The following is a 22,817-nucleotide window of genomic DNA, read 5'->3' as shown; positions in this document are numbered from 1 at the left end:
GAGTGAACTTAGAGAGTCTCTTTAACAGACAACAACAATCTCTCTGTCCAGAATGTTGTTGCTTTGCATTGAAGGTATGGCGAAGGGGGGGGGGGGGAGGAAGCATAACAAAAACCAGTCCATTTCCTAACATGACACGTCCCTGGTGCAGTGAGAGGAGGAGGAACACAGGATGTGTGGAGGAACTGGAGGGAACCTTCTTCTTCTTCTTTAACCAAGTGAAAAGTTTTCAAGCCCTCGTCTTCGTCTCCAACGAGTTTCGTCCTCAGGCTCCGACGAAGAGGCTGAAGTCGTCCTGGACTCTTTTAACAAAACTGGACTCGTGATCTGTCTCCTCAGCACCGGACTCCAGGAGGAGAACTAGTGGTTGACGAGACCCTGCAGCATCATCATCAGGCGCCGCGCCCGCTTGCTGAGCAGGCTGTGGGGGTCCTGCTGCAGGAAGGCAAAGAGTTTGGGTCGGACCTGGGCCAACACGGAGGACATGTGGTCTCTGGTCAGCGGGTCGCCGTGGTCCAGATTCATCACCGCGTCCTCCAGGTAACTGCACAGGGACACAGGGAGAGAGACGTTAGACTCAAGAGGAAAAGACCGACTTCTAACCACGCAGATTTCAGAACCCGTTGACAAAAGCCCGACAATAACCTCTGGTTTTAAGTAACTTGCTGGAGCTGATGTGACAGTTGAAGCTGTGACTCTGAGTCAGTTCTTCTCACAATAGATCGAACCCACTCCCCAGAGTTACACAGAACAGAGGTTCAGGGTGAAGAGTGAGAATAAAAAGAGGAACATTCTCAGTCACTCAAACATCAAACTCATTTCAATGAAGCTTCTATTTTAATGTAAAAACAATTGCTGTTGCTTTAAGTCACAAGGCAGGAAAAAAGCCTGATGACAAAATGAACTTAGCACAACAGGTTGGAGTCAGTTTTGTTCTACGAGGGAGAAAATGAAATGAAATAGGTTTGACGTGAACCACATGAAACTTCTCTCTCTCTCTCTCAGGTATAAAAGCAGAACCAGGGAACGTGGGCAGACTCGGTGTTTTGACCCTTGAAGCAGCTGCAGGGAACACAGATCGTTCTGATTCTGTCCCGGTGGCCTTTCACAGATTGAATTAAATGTCGTCCTTGATCTCCTTCCTGGCGACCGGCCCGCTGTGTGAACACGAGCGTCTCACCTCAACTATCAGAGCAGAAATTGAGTTTCTCTCGTCCTCACCTGTGTCCTGTTCTCTCGCTCAGGCTACAACAAGTTTAACTCTTCATTAATCCAGTCAAACATTCGGTGGGAAGACTCCAGACTGTGCTCCACAGGGTTTAGAGTTAAATCTAAGACTGGTTAAGGCCATTATGAACGAAACTTAAGATCTAGGTCAAGTTCGACAGATAAAGGAACATCCCAGAATTACTCACACTTCCCAATAATTGAATATAAGGTGAAGTAGAGAATAAGCCGAGTGAACGGAGATCGATTCTGACCGAGATGTTTATAGTTTTATTACAACAGGCTAATATTTGTGTCGTGGAGAAAGAACTACAACACACAGTGACACAGTAACATGTACAATAACATAATGAAGACCTACTTCAATGTATTTAAGACCTTGTAGGAAATATTTAAGCCTTTATAAAAGGTCTAAAATTCTGATTATTGAATTTAAGATGCTGAAGAAACTCTTCTCCAGTTCTGTGCTGCTCTCCTTCCCTCAGGCTGCTTTCAGACAAACACTGAATTTGGCATATCTTAAAATGATCTGCATGTGGGAACTCAGAAGTCAGAGTCAGTTGCTGCAGACAGTCTTCAGCCTCCTGCGTCACCCCATGTGAGAAAACAGCTTCTTTACACGTTCCACCATTCATCTCCTTCTCAGAAACACCGCTTGTATCCTAGTATCACCATCAACACACGCTGCCAACACACTCTGGAGTCACGTCCATTCATTAGTAAAAGGAAAACCGCACACCGTTAAAAGAGCAGAGAAAAAAGCAGCAGTGCGGGATCGAACGACGGGATGAAAGACACAAGGACACGGAAAGAGCAGAACAATAGCGAGCATCAAAACCTGCAAAGCTATTCACGGGATCATTTGGGCTCCCCAGGCAGCCGTGGAGCCGAGCTGCAGGCGGAGCCGGGTGATGGGGTCAGCGGTTTAGCACCGGTTAGCACTCGGGAGACGAGGAGTAATGGACGTGCGATGGAGATGAGATGGGGAGCAAAAGTTTAGGCAAAGAGCGACTTTATTATCGATCAAAGGGCAAGAAGGACGGGGCCTGTGTGGGAGAACAGGTGTGTAATGTAATTCATAACGAGTTTGCCTCCGATGCTTTGAGAGAAAATGAGCTGAAACTCCAGACGTGTTGTGGAGACGATAACTTTTACACTTCGCAGGTTTTGGATTAAAACCGGTGACTTTTTCCAAAATTGCAAGTTATGCCTGCTGCATTTTCAAGAACAGGTCTTACATCAAACTAAAGTGGGAAACAATACTTCAAAATGAGGCTGTGATTTCCTGCCGGGAAACTGAAAAGTACAGACGTAAGAAAGATCAATATTTGTGTTATTTTGAATTTGAGACACTGTGTAGTCAAGATTCATGTGTTACAGAGGTTATGTTTCTATTACACTAACTCTTGGAGTGGTTTTAGATTAAGGGACAGATCAGAAGGGTTTTTTCTCAACAAATAATAGAGATCTGCATTAAAAGAAAAAGAAAATCAGTCATAACTATGGGACTCATATCTATGAGTATAATTTGGTGCAGCATGATTGAAATGTGAGGAGACTGTAGGGACCTGGTGGAGGTTTCTCGTTAACTTAACAGTTTGCTGTGGGCAGCCTCACTCGTCTGCTGCAGTCCAAGAGGAGTGTGGAACTTTCCATTAATTAATATACTTAAGACTGTGGTGGTCCATTGCTCATAATAAGAAAAAAGAACTTTAACTTTGTGATTGGCCCTGTGGCCCTCGTTCTTTTTCTCACACACACTCACGCATTTAAAGCCATTTTCAAGGCAAACCCTGTGTATAAACATGGCGCTGGTAGTAGCATCTCTGCAGCAGAACCGCAGAGACAACCTGGCAACCAGTGTGGCCCGAGTGTTACAGGTTTTATGCCTATAAAAAATTAAACAGTGTGGCTGGTGGCCAAGATATGTATTCGGTCTGTGCTTGAACACTGTGTAACATCAGTGACAACAAATAATTGCAGCAATACGACTCAGCCCCACTGGATTCATTTATTTTATGGTATCACAGACGTTTGTGCCTCAAAGATAAAATAAATTGCCGCCTTCCAGATTAAGTTACAAACTAAAAACCACACAGTTACTCTGAGCTCTTAGTCCAGCGATTTAATCTTTAAGTTAGGTATGATGATGTTATATACTGAAAAATCACATTATATACATACTAAAATAACCGTGGTGTCCTCACCTGATTTTGAGCTCGGAGCGGGTGGAGAGGTTGGAGGAGAGCTGCTGGATGAGCGACAGCAGCACGGGCTGGCTCAGGGGGCAGGGGTGCTGACCGAACACCTGCTGGGAGTCGATGGTCTCACACACGTACAGCACCAGGTTCAGATCTGTGGCTGACAGAGCCTGGAGACAGAAGATACTTTATTTAATAACGAATAAACGCAGTAATAAAATCAGCTTTACGATAGAGAAACATCTGTAACAAAGAGTCTACCGCTATAAACAAGTTTGCTTGATTAGTGCTTCCAAGAACTGGTTGAATCCACCACGAGTACTCGTCACTCTCAAGACCTTGTATTTATCCTATGTTCATAAACTAGCAGCATTAGTTTAATGAATAAACTTTTCCAGAAACAGACTAACTATGCAGAGAATCCTGGAACTAATAATTCTTCTCTAATCTGGCAGAGAAGAGAAATGTTCACAGTAAAATATAAAGACTTATCCATACTGACAATTCAATGATTTATACAATAATATATTCTGTCTGTAAAGTTGAATTTAAGACATTTTAAGACTTTTTAAGGACCTACAGCTTCCCTATAATAAAACTATTTTATTATATATATTCCGTCGACATCAGCTCGTAACATAAACCTTTGTTCACACCATGAATGCAGCAGAGCTACAGGACGAGTGGGGCCGGCATAGGGGACTGTGTGAAGCAGTAGCAATATATTAGGCTTTGTGGGTCCTGTAGTCCTGGTGGACCCAGTGTGTGTATAGGTGCATGTGTACCAAAAAACTTTTCAGCTGCAGTAGCTGCAACGTGGGCAATGCTAAACCTGGTTGAGCATTTGTGTGTGTGTGTGTGTGTGTGTGTGTGTGTGTGTGTGTGTGTGTGTGTGTGTGTTTACACAAACCCAAGTATGCCTGCTTATATCTTGAGCATATTTCTTTAAAAATATATATTAATTATTTAAAACTCAGCGTAAATGAACTAGGGATGGGCATTCGATTAAATTGTCTTAATCGATCGTCGGAAGAATCAACGATCGATTTTTCGATTAATCATTCATATTTTTATATTAAAATTCACTATTTATAGCCTATATTAAAATGCAGTGAAAATAGAAAAAACAGCGTGTTTCCTCATTGAGATCTTTATTACAAGATGAACAACTCTTGTGGCAGTTAAACGGGATCCGTTCAATGTTACACTTGTAAATAAGCGCTGCTGTAATCTTGAGCCCCGAGAGAGAGCAGCTAGCCGCTGAGAGCTAGCTCGATCTGACGGCTCTCGACCTCTCAGTCCGGTCGTTGTAACGCCCTCACTCCCGGAACCCCTCACCCAGACCCGGGTCTGTCCGGGTTACCCTCCGCGTGGACTGAGGGTCCGTGTGCGGACATGAAGCCGAGCCGCGGAGGCTTAGCTCCGGGCTGCTTCCTCCAGCTGCTAACAGCCTCGCTGTGCTGCGTTCAGGGCAACTCGGATATTCCGACCTCCTGCCACATAGCGAACATGCAATAGTTTATCGATGAAAAAATGTCATCAATGAAATTCTTAATGATCAATTAATCAATAGTCGAGTAGTTATGCCCATCCCTAAAACGAACGACATGAAAATAAGAATAGAACAAATTTCCATGACTTTTCCAAAACTTTTGGGAGATTATTTTTTTCCATGACTTTTCCAGGCCTGGAAAAACACATTTTAAAATTCCATGACTTTTCCAGGTTTTCCATGACCGTACGAACCCTGGTGTGTGTGTGTGTGTGCATGTGTGTTACCTGCTGGAAAGCCTGGTTGAGCTGGCCCTGCTGGAGGAGCGACAGGATGTTGGCCTGCTGGGTCTGGTAGTCGAGGTGAGCTGTGGGGACGGGCGTGCCGGCAGCCGACCTCATGGCCTGCATGATGCTGGAGGTGACCACGGCCTGCTGCTCCTTCATGGCCATGCCCACCTCCCCTTTAACAATCCGCTGGACGTGACTGAGAATAGACTCCTGCAGACTGGGGGAGGAATAGAAAGTAGGAACAAGAAGAGAGCACAGAGAGAAGGTTATGCTCCGTTTGACTTCAGTTACAATGTTGGATCTCGGAGTAAAGATCTGCCGCAGCTCAATCGGGGCATTTTCGATTCCTTTTCAATATTATTTAAGTTTTATTTGGCCAACTACTCGCTCTGTGCTCCACCCACGACACGTATACAAGCTCCAGAGGCCACGGAGTTAATTGCAGAGGGAACAAGAGACTGGATCGAGTTTATGTTCTTACATGAGCTCCAGGATTAAGCTTTGCTTGTTTCTACTCTGCAATCCATTACACACCTGCTCAATAGGCAGTGAATAAGGCCAGGACTGCTGCCATAGGCACCTGCTGATGTGCAGATCTGATATTGAAACCATCAGAGTAGAATGTTAATCAGTAAAAACCTGATGTGAAGTTTGACAGATATGAAGGAACATCATCGAGACAGAAGGTCTCCACAGTCTTTCCCACGACCAAGCAGGTTGTACGGAGATACATCCTGATTTGACCTTGTTGGTAGTTTTTTTAAAATTAAGTTTTTAAGGCCTACATTGTTTTTTAAATCTAGCAAATTTAGGGAACTGATAGCTATGAGTGTGGGAAATGTGAATACAGTGAAATTAAATGTGGAGTCACAAGGGAACAGCTGGGTCTCTACCATCTAGATTTCAAATGAGACCATTAGATCTTTATATCTGGATACATACTTTCCCACCATCATCTGGATCTGGTGCTGGACTTCGCCTCGGACGTTGGCTGTGATGTTATTGGCCAGTTGATCACTGGAGTTTTGGAAGCTGTCAATCATCTGCTGGAGCTGGCCCACCATGGGGTCTCGGGCCTCCTGCTCTCTCTGCTTTCGGTTCTTCATGTGACTCTCCAGCTGTGTGATGTCTACAAAGTAAAATATTAATAATATTAATAATTTGTTCCGTCCAAACAAGCAGTATAAATGCAGTCAAAAGGTCCATTGTGTATAATGATAATCAAATGAGAAAGGTCAGCAGAAATGCCAAACGCACTGAACATTAACAACCAACGCTGCAGATCAGAAGACAAATCAGCTGATTGATGAGTCTCTACTGCAAAAAACTTCATGTATTTGGTCAATTTTTCACCAAACTTTCTGGAGATCTTGATAAAATTACAAGCGAACTATAAAAAAAAAAGGCTCATAGTGTTATAATCTACTTTATGCTGACGGTAGGAAAGAGGTTTAGATAAATATGAAGCTGAAATGAGATTTAAAAATGATGAACTATTTCTCTGTTTCCTCTTTGGCCGCCAGAAAGTTTGGAATTTGGTTTTTGAGTCATTACTTATCTGAAGCTGCATCACATCATTAATTCATGACTCTGTTGTCGAACAGCAGTTAGTAATCAGTGCATGGTCACCACCACTCTACCAATGCACTGCTTTGTTGATCAACTAAACCTTTTTTTCCACAATTCCCACAACTGGGACACAATGAGGGTATAAAGAGCAGCTGGAGGTGTGTGCAGAAGTTATGTGGTAGAGAGCTGATGTTAGTTACAATCAATATTTACGCACAAAACACTGAACTCTAAATTTGATCATGGATTAAATATAAATTGGAACAAGCTCACAGACTCAGAGAGGTACTGCAGACTTTCTGTTTACCGCAGACTCCGCTCTATACACACACTATGACCGCTTCTGTAAGATTTAAAAAGAAAACACCGTCTTGGAGAGGTGGGCACAAACACAGTCTGAGAAAAAAAATAAAAAACTGACTGCTTATCAAAACATCAGAGCCATGACTCTGAAAAGACGACGTTACAAAAGCCGTCCCTGAGCGTTTTGAAAGAGACGGTTATTTAATTAGACTTCACGATAAACAGACTATGATTTCAGAGCTGCGTCGGGGAAACAACCTCCATCAACAAACTGTTTCTCCGTCATAAGGAAACATGTCATCGTGAGACACAGCAGAAGCTTCCAGGGGCAGTTTGAACACATAACAAAGAGGATTGAAGAGGAATCACCTTATTTGGCCTAGAGTTGCAGTCGGTCATGTGGGTCATATATTTTAAATCTTTACCAATGTTTCTTAGCTGTTGAAAACACACAGATGTTGCTGCCTGATGAGGTTCACTTACAGTCTTGTGTTCCTTGTTTGAAGCTGTCGTTGATTTGCTGGAACATGGACTGGCAGCCTCTCTCGAACACGGGCAGCACGATGCCCTGGAAGGCGTCTTTGTACGCGGCCTGGATTGGACCCTGCATCGCCTCAGCTGCGGCTCGACCAATCGCATCCGTCGTGTTCTGGGAAACAGGAAGCAGAAACAGATTTTTGTGTTTAAGTGGCTTACTCTACAATGAACTAGAGTTAACGCCCTGTTGGTGTCCACTGCAGTCACAATAACATCTGACAGCTGCAACGTTAAGGCAGACTTGAGACATCGTGTGTTAAAGTTTAACAGTGAGTCTCAAGCCCTTTTCTAACGAACTCCAGAGACTGCCTATCCAATTAGGTCGGGACTTTCCCCGGAGTTTTCATTTCACAGTGGAAGATTCTCTGCTGACATGCATTCACAACTGCACAGAAATCACAGTGTGTTCGGGTGAGGGGGGGGGCGCAGCAGGCAGGACATCACTTGTCGAGTGTTTCTGTTAACAGCACATCAACACCAGCGTCGGCTCTTATCACCAAAAGCTGTCTTACCTTGCTTTTTCATCCTGAGATATTTATATTTATTCTGGGTTTTTTTTTTTCGGTTTTGCATTTGCCATGTGTAAAAACAATCATCAACAGCCCCCATTCGCTCCTCCAGTGGATCCCCTGCCGTGTTCTCATATCGGCTCAGAGTTTTTACTCTGGGCTAGCGGAGAAAGTCCGAAGTCTCACTCCGACCTTCGTGTTCTTAGACACAGCCCCTCCGGAAAATTACGAGGAATAAAACAGGATTTTGAAGGGGTCGCAGTGACCTTGAATCTTGACCAGTTTGAACATCAGTTCATCTTTGAATCCAAGTGAATGTTTGCACCAAATTTGAAAGAAATCTCTTACGGTGTGAGATATCATGTTTACATGAAGACAACCTCCTAGACATTATGCCTCTGGCTACTGGCTGTTGCCCGATGCAGAGGTGTATAAAGAGACAGGTGGTGAAGTAAGCCGGTTTCCTACCTTGGATTTGACCACCTTGCTGACGTTGTCCTTCAGGGTGACCTCCACAGCGGTCAGCTTGGCAGCAATTGTGTTGTTCAGCTGACCTGTCACAGGCTCCAGGCTCTTTGAAATCGCTGCAGAGGGCAAAGAATTAACAAAACAGATTAGCAGGAACTCTCCTGTGATTAGGCCTGTGATCAGAGGAGGAAGAGGAGGAGGAGGAAGACATCTCATCCTGGAAATACAGGGCAGGAGAGGTGAAGTAAGAGAACATCTCTCCAAAGACGGCCTAAATATAGTGTCAGTCCAACAAACCGTAGCTGGCTTTGTTATATTTAATTTAACTTAAGCCTGGGATGATCTCAAGCATTATTGACTTATTGATGTTCTGTCGGGTCTGCATTTGTCTACTTCTTCTGCTGCAAAACTTTACTTTGCAGAGACGATAAAAGAAAGGAAACAAAATACACCCGGTTAATTTTACTATGAAAAGCAAAACTTTCAATATTCACTGCTGATTCAAATCAAGGATGCAGTGACCTGATTTGCAGACTGGAATCAACATTCTGACCTTATTAAGTGAAAAAGTAATTAGCCGTGTCGTGACTGATCTCCATTAAATACTGTTTCTTTGTTAATGTCCTTAACAGATTCAGCATTTCATCTGCTACCTTCACTTAGCCACAGCAAAGCACAAAGTCAGACGGTGTCTAGAGCAACACAAGTGCGTTTCTATACATTGGGTTCGTTTGAAAACTATTTGCGTCCACTTCATCATTACACCTTTGTCCACAGTTTAACATCTGAACAGCATGAAAACAGCTAAATCTCGTCTTTCCCTTCTCTCTTTTCTGTTCTGGTACAACTACTGTGCATCTCAGCACCTGGTGAAGAGAAGGAGAGACAGCCCAGCAGAGATTATCATTATTTCATGGTCAGGAACTGGTGAAGAGCCAAAGTCAAGACTCTGGTTGTTGGGGTGATTCTCTGCCTGTGATCCAAGACACAATTATGAATTAATAATATTATTTCACCTGAAGACAGAGCGTCTTAGTTATTTTCCATGACTGTCTGCATTATTCAGCTTCTGGGATGTAACTTTTGTTCTTCTACCTGACAGATCAGCAGCGCCTCGTTTCTCCTTTATAAAACAGTCAGGACATCGAAGTACATACAGGTAAATGGCCACAGCTGTGCTGAATGGTCGGATACACTGTTTTTTTTTTTAATTAATGACTATAGAAACGGTTAGAGAGAGATAAATCAATTGCTAATTTTTCAAAATTAGTGCCACACGACTCTGCAGTTTGGAACATTAGGAGCTGTAATATATTTTTAAACAGTTGAAGTTGTATTTGTTATGTTGGACATTATTCAGTGGTCAGCGAGAAGAGATAAAGAAGTGACAAGGATAGTTCCGTCTACTGAACCAGAACTGAGAGATGACAGAGGAGCAGTCTGATGAAATCTTCATTTGTTACTGGCAAACAATGAAATGGTGCAATACCACCATCACCTGGTACGTTTGACTTCTGACAAACTCCCTGTGGTGTCAGCAGAGTCGAGCTCTGACTCCCACAATGGAGAGAGAGGTCTGCCGTCATAACAGAACAGCTCCCTTCGATATTGATATAAATCGAGCAGCTCATAAATAACAAGGAGTGTCTTTATAAGCATTTGTTCTTCAGATTAGAAGGTTGAAGGAAGGATTGGATCAAGGAGGCAGGAACATTTTTTCCATAAAGTGTCTCAATCCATGAATAGAAATAAGAGCCTGGTCTTTTTATCGGTTTGATGATTATATCGGCCGATATGAGCGTTTCATAAATATATCAGTATCAGCGTTTATTTTTTTATTAGCTGATATGCTTTATTTGATAGATTAAACGATGCAGAAAAGAAGTTCATTCAGTTTGACTAATTGTTTTTTTTTTACTTAAGTTCTATATATTTGGCTGTATGGGTTTTCTGTTGTAGTTACAGTTATATATAATCACATTTTTGGTAAACGATTTTAAATATCCAGCCTCAAATGCAGTTTTTTTGTCATAAGAGCTCATCAAATCGTAGGATTCATTGCCAATTTTTTCTTAGGTACATTTATCTATAACGCTCTAATAGAAATGCAACGACATTGTTTTACTGTGAAAAGTCCGAAGGTGTTGTTTACTAAACTCAATCTTATTTTATGCTTCCTTTTGAATTTACCATCCACGTCGTGTATCCACCTTCTGACTCTGATCAAATCCTACGCTTGCACACATTGTAATTGGCTGTATTGTAATAAACACACAGGAGAACATGGCTGTGTTGGTGATTTAAAGGCTGCTGCTGTGTAATCACGTACAAACATTTCCTTGTAATACCAGGACGTTGTCATATCTCACGACTTGTTCTACAACACCTCCATCTCCCCTGATTTTGTTTTTCTGGATGGAAGCCGTAGAAAGATGTTAATCATTGAGATCGAGCAGTTTAGACGTGTGCATGTATAATGCTATTTCTGATAAACAGATCAAGTACCAGTCTCTGGAGGCTAATGCCAGTGAGCTGGAATTGAATGTAGATTAGTGACACTTGCATTCAACACAGGCCGCGTTTTCATTACCCCCCCCGAGTGCCGAGGAATACATAACACCTCTCTGTGTGTTTGACTCCTATCAACTGTCAGAACACATAAAAGTTTGTGAAACGTTTGTGTGCTTTTCTTACTTTGTGGGACGGTTTTCTTTATTTCATCTCGTAGCACTTTGTCCAACCTGGTGGTGAGCGCGGAGCTGAGGGTGTGGCCGAGATGCTGGCTGAGCTGATCCTGAAGCTGCTGCTGGTGATTCTGACTCTCTGCCAGGACTCGTTCCAGTCGGCGCTCTGAGGTCGGGAGCGGTCAAGGCTCAAAATAACAAGCTGTAAGAGGTTTTTTACTGTCCGTCACTGTTTATAAGATGTCCTTGTTTGTTATGCATTTGTGTTGTTGCTGTTCAAGGATGTAAACTGTTTGCTAGCTGCCACTCTGTTGTTTGTTTCATGAGGCGTGGTTTGTGGGGCTGAATATATACAGGGTTGTGAAACTGAATTTGGAACTGCAAAAGGTGAGGGGTGAAAACATGAAAACAAAAACTTTTGAAAACTTGTGGTAGAGGATACGTTCTTGCTCCTGGTGGTTGGACAGGACATGATCCACCTGGGCCATGATGGAGCTCTGCATGGTTTCGATCTGTCCGCGCAGCTCAGTCAGCTCCCTCTGCTGGCTGCGCAGGAGCATCAACAACTCCTCCTGAACTTCCACATTCATCTGTAAGCAGATGGAGACAATGACTTAAAAAAGGAGGCCATGTAAAGTGCTGCTTAAATGTAGGAGTTACACCTGCATTTAACAATATTTTTTTGGTTTTAACACTGAATTAAGTGGAGAATTATTAACGAAAAGATTAGAAAAAGCACTTGATATTCTCAAATAGTTGCCAAAAGTACATTTCTAGTTTAATTAAGTTAGGTTACATTTTTTTTCAAAAGAACTTTAAAGTGAACATCAAATAAAATGTTTGAAAAATCAATAAAGACAATATTTGGTGATCATCTTACCTGAGCGGAGTCCATTTGCCTGGACTGAGCCATTTCACTAGGAGAAAGGAAAGAAGAAACATCATTATGTGAAAGACAGTCAACATTTTGGAATAATATATATATATATATATATAGTTCTGTAAATAACTGATATTTTGAAAATCTCCTAATGCGCAAAGAAATCATAATTCTTATAGTGACGCTTTTAAGAAGTGCATTCAACCATGAGGGTACAAACCCAGAACAGCAAGAACCATGTAACAGTACCAGTCTTTAATAAAAAGCCAAACTACATTGGCTACATGTAAGAGGAATATATATGTAGACTTCTTTTGTTTTTATAAACACCAGAGTTGACGATGGTTATTAGACATCATCTTCTTAACCAAGGTGTAGTCGGAAGAGAAGTGTCTTTAGCCTGCGGCTAATATGAAAATACCCGTCATCCTTCTTGATCTTCCTCTTGAGTTTTGGTGAACCTCGTGGTGACGTCTTCCAGTCCTTCACAGCGATCCTGTGAGAGGAGCGAGAGCCACAGTTTCCTGAAGACGACGCCAGGCTGGTCACCTCATCATCAGGGTCGCTGGGAACAGACACACAAGACAACAACAGAACTGTCAAGATATCATGTGCGTTCAATCAGCTTGGAAAAGGTCATTAAAAAACAAAATTACACTGTGAATAAAGGACACAGATCAGTGTAATTCTTCTTCTGTGTGGATGATAAGAGATGAGTCTGCTTATTTGAATTAACAGGGAGAAGGTGTGTTTATTTGCGTTACCTCTGATCTGCACCGATGTCCTGACTGTCGTTCTGCGAGAGGTGATACGAGCGGCGATGGTACGGGGAGTTTATGTGCACCTTTGACTCTTCCCTTGTACTACAACACAGCAGAGATACAACACAAACCCAGCTTAATAAATGTTTTTTTCATACTTGTTTCACAGTTTCAACACAGATATGAGCTGAGAGAGACCAAACCGTTCCTACTGTCGTCTCATCCTTCACATTTTAAAGCCTCATACAACTTTCTAGTGGTTTGGGCAATCTGTGATCACTTTCCATTATTCGTAATTATTTGAGAAGTCAAAAACAGACACCATCAAAGTTTTACTTTCTTAAAGCATCTGTAGAAGTTAGCAAAATAGGTTTTTAGAATTTCTAAGAGATGTTTGATGTAGTTGTGTATGTTCACATTTGTGTAACGCCTGCCTCTACATGTGAGTGGGGAATTTCTCACCAGTCTCCCAGGCCGTTGTCCCTGAGACTGTTCCTGGTTTCTCTGGTGATGTCGGGTGCAGCTGGCCAAGGTGTGTGGATAACGTTTCCATCTGAGGAGCCTCCTCCTACCCCCGGGTTCTCCTGCGATAAGGCATTCTCCAGCAAAGAGGGAGTGTGGCTGAGTCTAGGCTCGGACTCTAGAGCGCCACTTACTGGCCCATCTGCACCTCCAAGTTCCAGGGCTAAAAGACTGAGACAGAAAAATGCCCTTGTTCGGTTAATTTAAGAAACCAGTAATAGTTACAGTATCATTGCTGGTCCTCGGCATACCTGCTGTTGGCTGTGCGTGGAGAGGTGAGCAGGTGCAGAGCAGAGGCAGCAGACGCCATGCTGTCGGTCTGAAGAGCAGAAAGTGGTAAAGGCTCCAAGCTGGACATGAGTCCACGCTGAAGCTGCAGCGTCTGGGATGCGATCTCCGGCATGTCCTGGGACATGGCCGTGGAGGCCGAGGAGATGACATCTGGGGAGCGGGCCCTGGTCGGAGAGGCCAGTGTTTGCAGGATTGGCGAGTCCATGATCTGGGAGTTGTCGAGTGAAAGAAGACCACTAGGAGACGCCAAAGCCTGGATATGGAGGGAAAGCATGTATAGAAAATAAGACATCATGCTGTAAGAGTATTGGGAGTGTTTTAAAAGAAGGAAAGTGTGTCGGGCCTACCTGTAGGTTCTCCAGTCCTGGCAGCAGTACAGCAGAAGCAGCTCTGGGGCTGCTGGTGGAGGCAGAGAGTGTGAGACTACTGCTGCTGCTCTCAGCTCTATTAGGACTGTGACTGTGATCGTCAAGAGCTCTGCACATGGTAACACAGATACACTGTCCTCAACCACACATGTTAATGTGTATGACCAGAATCAACCACAAACAAATGATGTGGGTTTGTTAATCTAAAGCTGCTTTCAGACATGCACGTGACCATGCAGATCCTCTACATTTTCTACAGAGGAATTTGCATGTGTGAACATAAATAACAAAATGAGATGCTCCGCACCTGACCTCATAGTATAATGTGTTAATACATCACTTCCTGCCTCTGTCTGCTGCAGGGTTTGATGCTGTTATGAACAAGTTTGTGCAGAAAACCTTCCGCTGTGTTTTACATGTGTGAAACGCAGACTATGGGTAAACTCTGTAGCCAATTCTCCAGATTTTACCTGGAGGCCATGTCTGAAAATGGCTTAATGTATGTCTGTAAGTAAAATATGTAGCTATGATCAATAGTTAACATTCAAACACCCAAAATCCATATTGTTATGTTATTCAGTACTGATGAAATGTTGAATGTTTGGAAAGATACTTTATAGCAACCTGTACAACCCAAATATTTCACATTAAAACATTTCAGATGCATACATAACTTGTTTTAACCCGTATTGCAACTAAACTGCATAGAGAAACCAACCTGTTAGTTGAGTCAGAGTTGCTGCTGGTACCCGTGACGATGGTCAGACTGCTGGCGCTGCTGGCTGGTGATGCTGGTACCTGCAACGTGACCAAAATGAGAATTACTGGCAGGAAAGATGAAGGGTTAAGAAAATCCCTTCTCAGGGGTTTAAAGCACATTTATACCATACATCCTTGTTTTTTGCTTTACTTTGCCAGGTTAGTCAGTTAATATCGTGCAGGAAATAGCATGACTTTCCAAACTGAACAAAGCTGAAGCCGGTGGCAACAACAAAATCAAAAGTAAATTCAGATGCCAGTTATATGATTCTGCCAATTTTTTGAAGAAAATTCAGACAGAACTGTCTCTTATTTCATGAATTTCTTCACTTGGATGACACCTGAACAAAAGAGTTTTCAGTTTGTATAGAATGGTGTTAACATGGTTTTGTGTCCACCTCTGTTAAGTGCTGGCAGAAGCACTCAAGCAAAAATGGAAAAGGTGATATTTTTTGGTAGAAATGTTGCTAGGCAACCACTAAAGATATGTTTGAAGCAAAGAACATGTTTTTGACCTTTTTGAAAACTGAATGCTGTAGTGAAACTCAAACATGAACCCATATTCCCTTCCATTAATTGAGAGATAGAGGCTGATAATAAAGACGGCCTCCGAGTGTTCGTACCGAAGTGCTCGGTGTCATGAAGGCATCAGGAGTCATCAGCTTGGGCATCGGCCCACTGCCAGAGACAGAGTTAGACAGGAAGTCAGCGGGAGCGGGAAGAGATGGGATCTTCAGCAGGTCGTTCTGGGATCCACCTCCTGACTCTTTGTCAGAACTCTGGTCAAGGAGATGGTCCGAAAAAGCAGCTGGAAGCACAAAATGTAAAGAGTCATTAAGTTATGTGGTAATGTTTCACAAATGTCTTACTTGTGAAGGAATCAACATAATCACTGCGTATCTTTGCATTTCACAAAATTGTTATTCATTTTCTTCTCAATTGATCAATACTTTGGTTGTGTAGGAATAGGTTAATGATAATCAAACTTAACTTACTAGGTTAGTTTTGTAATTACTTAAAAGAAGTATTGATTAAGGATCAATATCTATCATATAACTATCCCAGAATGTGAGGAGCTAGATGACACAGATCATGGATTGGGTTTTGTCCTTCAAAGAGTGTTGGACTCACCAAATCCATCCTGAGAATCAGAATGAGGCAGGAACAGTGCAGAATTGGAACGCGCGTTGGGTTGAAACCAGATCTGGACATCCTGCAGAGTCCTGAAAACACAAGCAAACACATTTAGGGATTTAGCCTCTCGTTCCAGACCCTTCGATGGTGGACCTGTCATGTGCCTGACATCACATCGTTAGTTGGGGACTTACTTGGTGTGAACACAGTAGAGTTTAATCTGAATTCCGGACTTGGATTCTGTGGGTCCTTGAATGCCCTCTGAAAGGAAATAAACGCACATGAATGGTAATGTTGTGTTAATTAGATCAATGCTGCTACATATATAATGATTGCAAGAGGAAAACAACTGTTTTAAATTCTGCAGTGGGCTCTCCTTTCAGAGAGAAAATATCCCTCCTGACTCTCCAAGACTGATGTTGCTAATTTTAGGTACATAAGTAAATAAAAATATACTTTGTTCAACTCCATACAGTCGCATGTCACTCAGAAACACCCAAAAAAGAGTTGATGTTGTTGACAGCACCACCAACCACCCACACTCCCAAAGCTGTCAGCCTGTGTGTGTGTACCTGTAGTCATGCTCTCACTCTCATCCTCTGCAGGGAGGACCTCAGTGTGCTGCAGTCGGCTGTGGGCGACGTCCCGGACTCCGAAGCTGAGCACAGGGTGAGTCAGCAGGAACTCTGACACAGCTGTGAAAGTGGCCTTCCCTTTCTCCATGTCCTGCCGCAGCTCCATCACATACAAAACCTGGGAGAGAACAACACCAACAAAGTATGAAGTCAGGCTCGGGGTGGGAAGGGAAGGTAGGTAGGTAGAAATGAAAAGGTTTCATGGACTGATATACCTTGTTCTTGCAAGAATGGCCCTTTCTTCAATATAAAAACCTAAATGAGTCTGGGATTAGGTATACGGCAAGCTTGAACTAATTCAATTGGTGTTTAATTAAGTGAGACTATTTCCAAAAGAAGGATTTAAACCCACAAGGGCGAAGCTCATGTTCAGATTCATGCTGCAAAATCGATGGAGTGACAATGATTGATAGAAAAATCACCTGAAATTGCTTAATTTCAATCAAAGACTAATGTTAAAGTACTTTTATTATTTATTTAAAGTCTTATTAGTGAAGTTTTCAATAAAATATAATTAAAACATTGTGCTGACCTTCCTCTGTACGTCAGTGAGGATGAGATACTCAGCAGCGAGGTCAAGACTGGCCTTCAAACTTGGCAGAGCTGAGGAGTTGAACGGATCTGGAGAGAACCTAAGAGAGGAAACAAAAGCATTGGAATAAGTAGTGCTCTACCATACGATAACAGGTTATATCTGTAGTGATAAACCAAATGATTAACCTGATCGTCTGTAAACAGGTCCAGGAAACAGTGCACCACAGCTTCAACTCCTGGTTCTGATCAGCTCCCGTTATGAGGAAACGCCAGAAAGGAACCCTGAAAAGAAGAGAGAACCAGAGGTGATGAAGGAGAAAGAGAAAATACAAGAACTAAACATGTTCTGTATATCACAATTTCCCTGAAGGCTGTGTTGTTTGCATCTGTGTTTTACTTACTCTGGGTCCTGTCTCTTGTGGTTGTCACAGAAAAGAAGGCAGGAGAGGGGACGTCCTCCGTGAGGTTGCAATTCATGCAGACATCTGGAAAACGGAGAGCTAAGTGAAACAGTGAATGAGAAGATGGGGAGAGACCAGTAATCACACACATTCAATGAAACTTTGTATTTACCTCGGCTTGTCCTGTCGTCCTTCTATGTATATCTGCCAGAACTTGATGTATCCATCATGGCTGGCTGTGGCTAACACGGTTCCGTCTGGAGACAAAGCCCCTTCACTGACTCGCTGCAGGGACAGACATAAATAAATATACAGTGTAAGTATGGTAAGGAATCTATGTAACATCCCAAATAGTAAATAAAGCAGTTTGTACTTATTGTCCTTACTTTGGCTTTAGTTTATGCCAATGTCTAACATCCTAACCTTAGCAATGAACATGTCCACTCAAATGTGACCTTTACTGTAAAGTTGTATATATTCAATGGAAGATCATGAAAGTTTACTGTACTGAGGGTTTCAAAACGATGCCTACCTGAGTATGTCCCTTCACTGTGATGAGGCCTTCCTTTACGACCTTGGCATCGACAGGCCAACTGCTGTGGTTTGCTCTCAAGACTTCCAGGTCCCACACCTCAGCCTAGAAGGGGGCAGAAAAATGAATTAACAGGGATGCAATGCTTCTGACACAAAGTGATAGGCAGACTTCAGTGTTCTCTCTTCTTCGTAGAAATGATGGTGTGGAACTGAACATTCTTTATCTACAATCAAGGATTCATTCTCCTCTATTTACCATTAGCTGTAAATGGAATGCAAATGTGGTAATAGGTCAATATTACTACATATGCATAGATAACTTCCTCCTTTTTATTCTGTTCTAATAAATCTGTTTTAATAAGGAATTTTTCTGTTACCCTGTCTTCGTGTAGAAGGGCCAGGGTCTGGCTGGCGTCGTCCTGATTCTCCTCGCTGTCATCCTGAATGAACGGACACCAGATGAGGCGTCTGTGGGAGTTCAGGGGAGTGTCATCTGGCCGTCTTATATGAATCACTATCTCATCTCTGTAGGGAACATTAGCTAAGGAAAATGGGCAAGAAAACCAGTACTTGGAGGATCTACTATCCCTACTGTGACAAAAGTGGGTGAAATCTGAGGTTTGTGTAAAATCACAAGTTGCGTAGGCTGGTGTTTAAATGATTAGGAGACACTGAAATATTAAAGGAACAAATACAGGCTGTGAAATCCACACACACAGATTCTCGCACACATCCTTTTCCACATGTCAGGATACAGAATCTTGTTTCCAGTGCAGGTGAGTTGCCAGACCATTAGGTTGCCCGCCTCATCTACACAACCCAACAGAGAGGAGTCGAGGTGGGCAAAGGCCAGATCTGTGACGGCCCCTGTGAATCCCTTCAGCAGGGAACGCTCAGCAGAAGACAGACTCAGGACACGAATCATTGCATGGTTGTTGGCTCCTGAAGGAAGAAATGTTTGTTTTTAAGACAGCACATAAACCAAGGGTCCTGGGGTATCACAGCACTCAATACAGACAAAGAAAACTGCAAGACTAATGGAGGGAAAGGACTCTCACCTCTGATGGCATAAGCGAGGAAGGAGTTGGACACAGCTATCAGTCTGCCATAATAATACTTGTGTTCCCAGTCGTACTTGGCAACCGGTTGAATTTTCACCTGAACAGAAAACAAAACGGTCACATGTCTTCCTACTTATTGAGTCATCATGGATGCAGGTTTTGAGAAATATAAAATTCCGAGACAAAGCTTGACTTTATTCTGATGTATAGACTTCCAAGGACGTCCGTGTTGCAGCTGATGATTGCTGTGTTTACCTTGTTGCTGCCTCGCGCCTTGCTGTTGATGCTGGAGTCTTGACTTGCCACAATCTCCACATTGCTGGACGTGATGGAGATGCAGGTGGAGCCATCGTCACCCGAGAGGCAGCTGAAAACACCCCAAATGGATTTAATTTGAGATCTTAGAAAAATTACTCTGCTATCATGGTTAAGTGATAGAATTAGGACCTCACTCACATTATCTGACTCTGCTGGGTGCTGCAGAGGTCTGTGGAGATGGGGGCGGTGGAGTCTGACATGATGGACCTGTCAGCGCTTCCCAGAAGGCCGGCTGCCCCCAGTAACCCATTCAGCTCTCCATTAAAAGAAGGCTTCCTCTGAGCACCACTGGATTGTGCATCTGAGGAAAGAAATGGAGCGAACAGGTTATGTTGGGATACAATGTAGAAAGCATATTTATATACACAAAAACAGCAAGAAAATGCTGGGCCTACATGCTGTGAAGGTATATTTCTTTTTGTTAAAGATATTTTTAGGAATGTCTCCTTTAAGGACAGGACAGTAAACAGGAATGGGGGAGGTTGAATGTGGAAGCTTTTTTAACTGTATAAATTTGACACCACATATGCAATCATGCAACTTGTATAAGAAAGAGTGACAGAAATATGATATATACTTAAAACCCAATTTGGCGTCTTAAAAATATGTTTGCATTCTGGCTTTTTCAGCTTTGTCTTTCTTGTTAGGTCCCATTCTGTTAGGTTATGTTTTCCTGGGAAATACAGGTCATACAAATATGTGTCCCTGCCCTTACAACGAAACTGAAACTACAACAGTGTTTGTGTACTAAACAAAGATATGTGTTGCTGTTACATTAAAAATGTCTGTGTATGAAAGATGTCACACTATACTACTTCTTTGCAGACATTAATTCAATCATCTTTCATACAGTTATGAAAATAGGATTGTGTCAGAGCAGGAAAACAGTGTTAATACTGCTTGTTTGAGGTTGAGAACATGGTAAACAATGTAGGTGCAGTTCCAGGTCATATCCAGTCCCCACACAGAGTTAATGACACATGTCCCCTCTCTCTCTCCACAGGCCCATGACACACACAGTCTTCTGAGCAACACCCCAACCATCATGTGACTTTAGAAAACCTCTGCGCACTTTGTTAGAGGAATGAAAACCTGGAGCTGAAGCGAGTGAACCCGCACGACCCCAGGACACGACCGAGCTTCGTGCGCAGTTTCCCGAGCCCCGAGCTAGTGTCGGTAGCATCAAAGGGTTATATTGGCTAAAAGCGAAATAAACGTGTAGTTGGATTTACAGCCCCGGCTCCTCTAGTGAGCAGCTGCTGAGGAAAACACGTTAAATTATCTATTCAACCTTTTATCAGCTCCATCAAGGTTTGAGCTTTAATTAACCCGAGAATAGACTGGGACGGGAGCTAGCTCGCAGCTTAGCTAGCATTTGGAAAAGATGAACCGCTGGACACTTTTCCCCCCGGACGTCGTTAGCTTTCCGGTTTTCCTCCAAATACAAACTAATTAAAGTGAATATACCAGTCGTGACATGTTTAATGGTGCTAATGGGAATATTTAGTTTGTACTGGAGCTAATCCGCCAATTCTGGAAAGCGGCGCGGGCTAACCCAACTCACTTAGCTAGCTAGCTAGCTAGCATGCTAACGAGCTAACGCTAGCCACCTGCGGCCTAGAGCCGCCGCTTTGAAATCCCGGTTCCGACTCACCGGCGCTGCCGCTGCTGCTGGGCCGGTCGAGCTTCAGGATGTCCCGCAGGTGCTGGGTCGCCCCCTCGATGTCTATGTCCGAGCCGGACGCCATGGGTGAGGGAAGGGGGGGACTGGGCCGAGTTAGGGGGAGACAATAGTTTCTGGTTTGATGCGAGACTGTCAGTGTTCACTTCGTTCACCCAGAGCAACCGTCTAAACTTCCGACATGTCCGCGGCGCAGGCTCCGACTTGTCGAGGAGGCAGCTCGTTGGTTCCTACCCCAGGTTCCGATCAAATTGAACATTACAGTGAATACTATCACTGATTTTTAGATATTTAAATTGTGCTTTTATTATTCAATCAGATTCAACCACTTAATTGTTATATATTAATTATTTATGTGTTATTTAGTATATGCCCTTGGATGTCCAAAAAGATCCAGTGAAATAAAAATGATTGTTTTTATTATTCACCACTTGGTAAATCCATCAGCAGCTTCATAACTTATAACAATAAGTTTTGTTTAATTCGTCTCTAAATATCTTGTAAAACATGTCAGATCAAACCACTGAGGTCCCATTATTTAAAGCTCACAACATTGCAATAACAAACCGGTATTGAATAAAAGTGGTGATATTATTATTTTCAAACATGCTATGTATGATATTAGATATCAAACAAACAAGTGGAACATTTAAAAGCTTAATTGTTTAATCTACATATTCGAAAAGAAGAGAAGAAGTACAACATAATGTCATTGTGACAATGACAATTACACAAATAAGTTCAGAAATACAAAATGCAGGATTATTGACCTGTTATTCTTTTTTTATTTGGTCGTTTATGATGCAACACTAGTGTCCAATTAAATATGAGTTCATCTTAATTTTTTTGTTGAAACTGTTAAAAGATGTGTTCAATAATTGTGTGACAATTTTAAGGGTTTCACATTGTGGTGCTGTGGAGCTGCATTGCACCATACCAAGAGGTGTGTTTTTATTTGTATGGCTTCTCATTGGTTTGAATGAGGGTGGAAAAAATAATAGGGGCACATGTCTTTCTAATGTAATCCAGCTCAACCAGCACCACAACCTGCCTCCTCTAAACGATCAGGATCACATCAGGTGACCGGCTGCTTGTTCCAGACGTGCACGTGTCTGGCGTCCTCCCCTCAGTGTTCATTAACAAATGATGCAATCTTCACAGTGAAGTCAGTGAACAAACCAAAGAGCAAATCCCTGCTGCACCCCGAGAAGGAAGTAGAGTTCAAATGAAGAGATGAATACCAGCTGTTCCCAACACAGGAATCATACAGATGCCAACAGTATGACATCATGTGCTCAGTACGATGAGATCTTTGACTGCTCACACAGTCGGTTGTAGCACCTTTCAGGGACTGCTTCGGTTCCACTTGAAGTTGTGAGACATACACAAAAGACAAATAATGTAACATGGCAACAATATACAAGAGAAAATTATCTTTTCGATTTTTTCCAGCGGCTGAGTGTATATATTCATTTGACTTTTTTCTCAATTAGATCACAAAACATTTAAACCAGCTGTTCTCTGGTAGTTTGGTCCCCCAACAATCTGCAAAAAACAATAGTATACTGATTTGTACTTTAAGAAGGCAGATGATGCTTTTTAGTTTGTCTTTCCTCTAACGTGTTATCTTGGTTTTGAATATAAAAAGTGAAAAAGCC

At 42.6% G+C, this 22,817-nt stretch overlaps 1 protein-coding gene across 3 annotated transcripts; it reads right to left on the bottom strand.

The window, feature by feature from the left end:
* Positions 1–97: 97 nt before the first annotated feature.
* On the bottom strand, positions 98–21,327 carry edc4 (enhancer of mRNA decapping 4). 3 transcript variants are annotated; one of them, XM_061076318.1, is made up of 30 exons: positions 21,133–21,327; positions 19,617–19,779; positions 19,416–19,527; positions 19,158–19,257; positions 18,855–19,041; positions 18,477–18,624; positions 18,098–18,202; positions 17,738–17,850; positions 17,566–17,664; positions 17,351–17,446; positions 17,163–17,262; positions 16,568–16,748; positions 16,190–16,256; positions 15,993–16,084; positions 15,485–15,669; positions 14,821–14,900; positions 14,082–14,211; positions 13,695–13,987; positions 13,384–13,614; positions 12,925–13,023; positions 12,582–12,725; positions 12,161–12,197; positions 11,723–11,870; positions 11,291–11,446; positions 8,597–8,712; positions 7,566–7,731; positions 6,153–6,339; positions 5,208–5,427; positions 3,435–3,598; positions 98–544 (listed from the first exon to the last, which is right to left on the bottom strand). In XM_061076318.1, the coding sequence occupies exons 1-30, from the start codon at positions 21,224–21,226 to the stop codon at positions 361–363; spliced, it is 4,197 nt and encodes a 1,398-aa protein (XP_060932301.1). In that variant the 5' UTR covers positions 21,227–21,327; the 3' UTR covers positions 98–360. The 3 variants fall into 3 exon arrangements, with proteins under 3 accessions (XP_060932301.1, XP_060932303.1, XP_060932302.1); XM_061076320.1 differs by having other exon boundaries at positions 14,082–14,133; XM_061076319.1 differs by having other exon boundaries at positions 17,566–17,649.
* Between the last annotated feature and the right edge of the window lie 1,490 nt (positions 21,328–22,817).

The sequence above is a fragment of the Limanda limanda genome, chromosome 8, assembly GCF_963576545.1.
Source record: "Limanda limanda chromosome 8, fLimLim1.1, whole genome shotgun sequence".
NCBI lineage: Eukaryota > Metazoa > Chordata > Actinopteri > Pleuronectiformes > Pleuronectidae > Limanda > Limanda limanda.
Note: the sequence above shows the minus strand (reverse complement) of the source record. Positions and strands in the feature narration are given on the sequence as shown.